The 911-nt window shown below is 46.9% G+C and overlaps 1 protein-coding gene across 1 annotated transcript in view; it reads left to right on the forward strand.

Annotated features, from left to right (window-relative positions):
- CUNH1orf123 (chromosome unknown C1orf123 homolog) overlaps positions 1–911 on the forward strand; it is a 27823-nt gene that overhangs the window by 17495 nt on the left and 9417 nt on the right. The window contains exon 7 of the mRNA XM_019528303.1: positions 237–314. Within this exon, the coding sequence (XP_019383848.1) occupies positions 237–314 (78 nt within the window). The remainder of the gene's footprint in view (positions 1–236; positions 315–911) is intronic.

Raw genomic sequence — 911 nt, forward strand, 5'->3', positions numbered from 1 at the left:
AATTTTTCTAAATTTTTTAGGGGCCCTTCAGGCCAGATAGAATGACCTGGCGGGCTGCATGCGGCCCACAGGCCACATTTTGCCTACCCAAGTTATTGCCTGTTTAAATAACAGCTCGTTTTCACATGGGATGCCAGACCTCACTAGTGTGACTTCCAAAGCAGTTTGTTCCAAGACTGATGGCTGTCAAGGCTCTTTGTGTAAAAAGAGTAAATGCTATTCTGACTCAATCCTAGGCTGAGGACAGTGAGAAGTTTAAAACAATAGTGGAGTTTGAGTGCCGAGGTCTTGAACCAGTTGACTTTCAACCACAGGTAAGCTCTTATTGATGTTTGACTGCTCTTAGGTACTTGTCTTGCAAACTCCACAGTGATCTAACACCACTCTCTTTTGAGGATAGCCCTGCTCTTCTCAGAATGTCCTGCGACTCCAGTAGCCTTTCATCTCTGCAGTTCTTCAAACTGCATCTTACCCCACAAACACAGTTACGATGAAGTATCCTTCATAAGTCCAGTATCTCTTGGGCTCTGCTCCTGCTACTTCTAGGTTGACCTTTGGACCCCTTTAGAGGCGTGTTCCTGAAGAAACTTCCAAGTTCCAGAGCACTCGAGTTCCACATTAGTAAGGAGGACTGACCTTCGAAGTGGGGAGTTATGTGTGGAGTGTCTGTCTGAAATCAGTCACAGCTCAGGAGTGTCCAGCTGGTTTGCTGTAGATGGGAAGAAGGGGTGCCTGTGTAACCAGTCCTAGTTACAAGGAGTATACAACCCTCACATTTTGGGGACACTTCCATTTTTTGACTGTTGTGCCAAGCCCAGGTCTCCTGAAGGCTTAACTGTCACCAAGAGAACAAACTGCAGGAAACTGGATCTAGGGGAGGAAAGAGGACCCGGGGAACTACAGGCCAGTCA

This window comes from Gavialis gangeticus, unplaced genomic scaffold, assembly GCF_001723915.1.
Source record: "Gavialis gangeticus isolate Ggan-Ray unplaced genomic scaffold, GavGan_comp1, whole genome shotgun sequence".
Taxonomy (NCBI): Eukaryota; Metazoa; Chordata; order Crocodylia; family Gavialidae; genus Gavialis; species Gavialis gangeticus.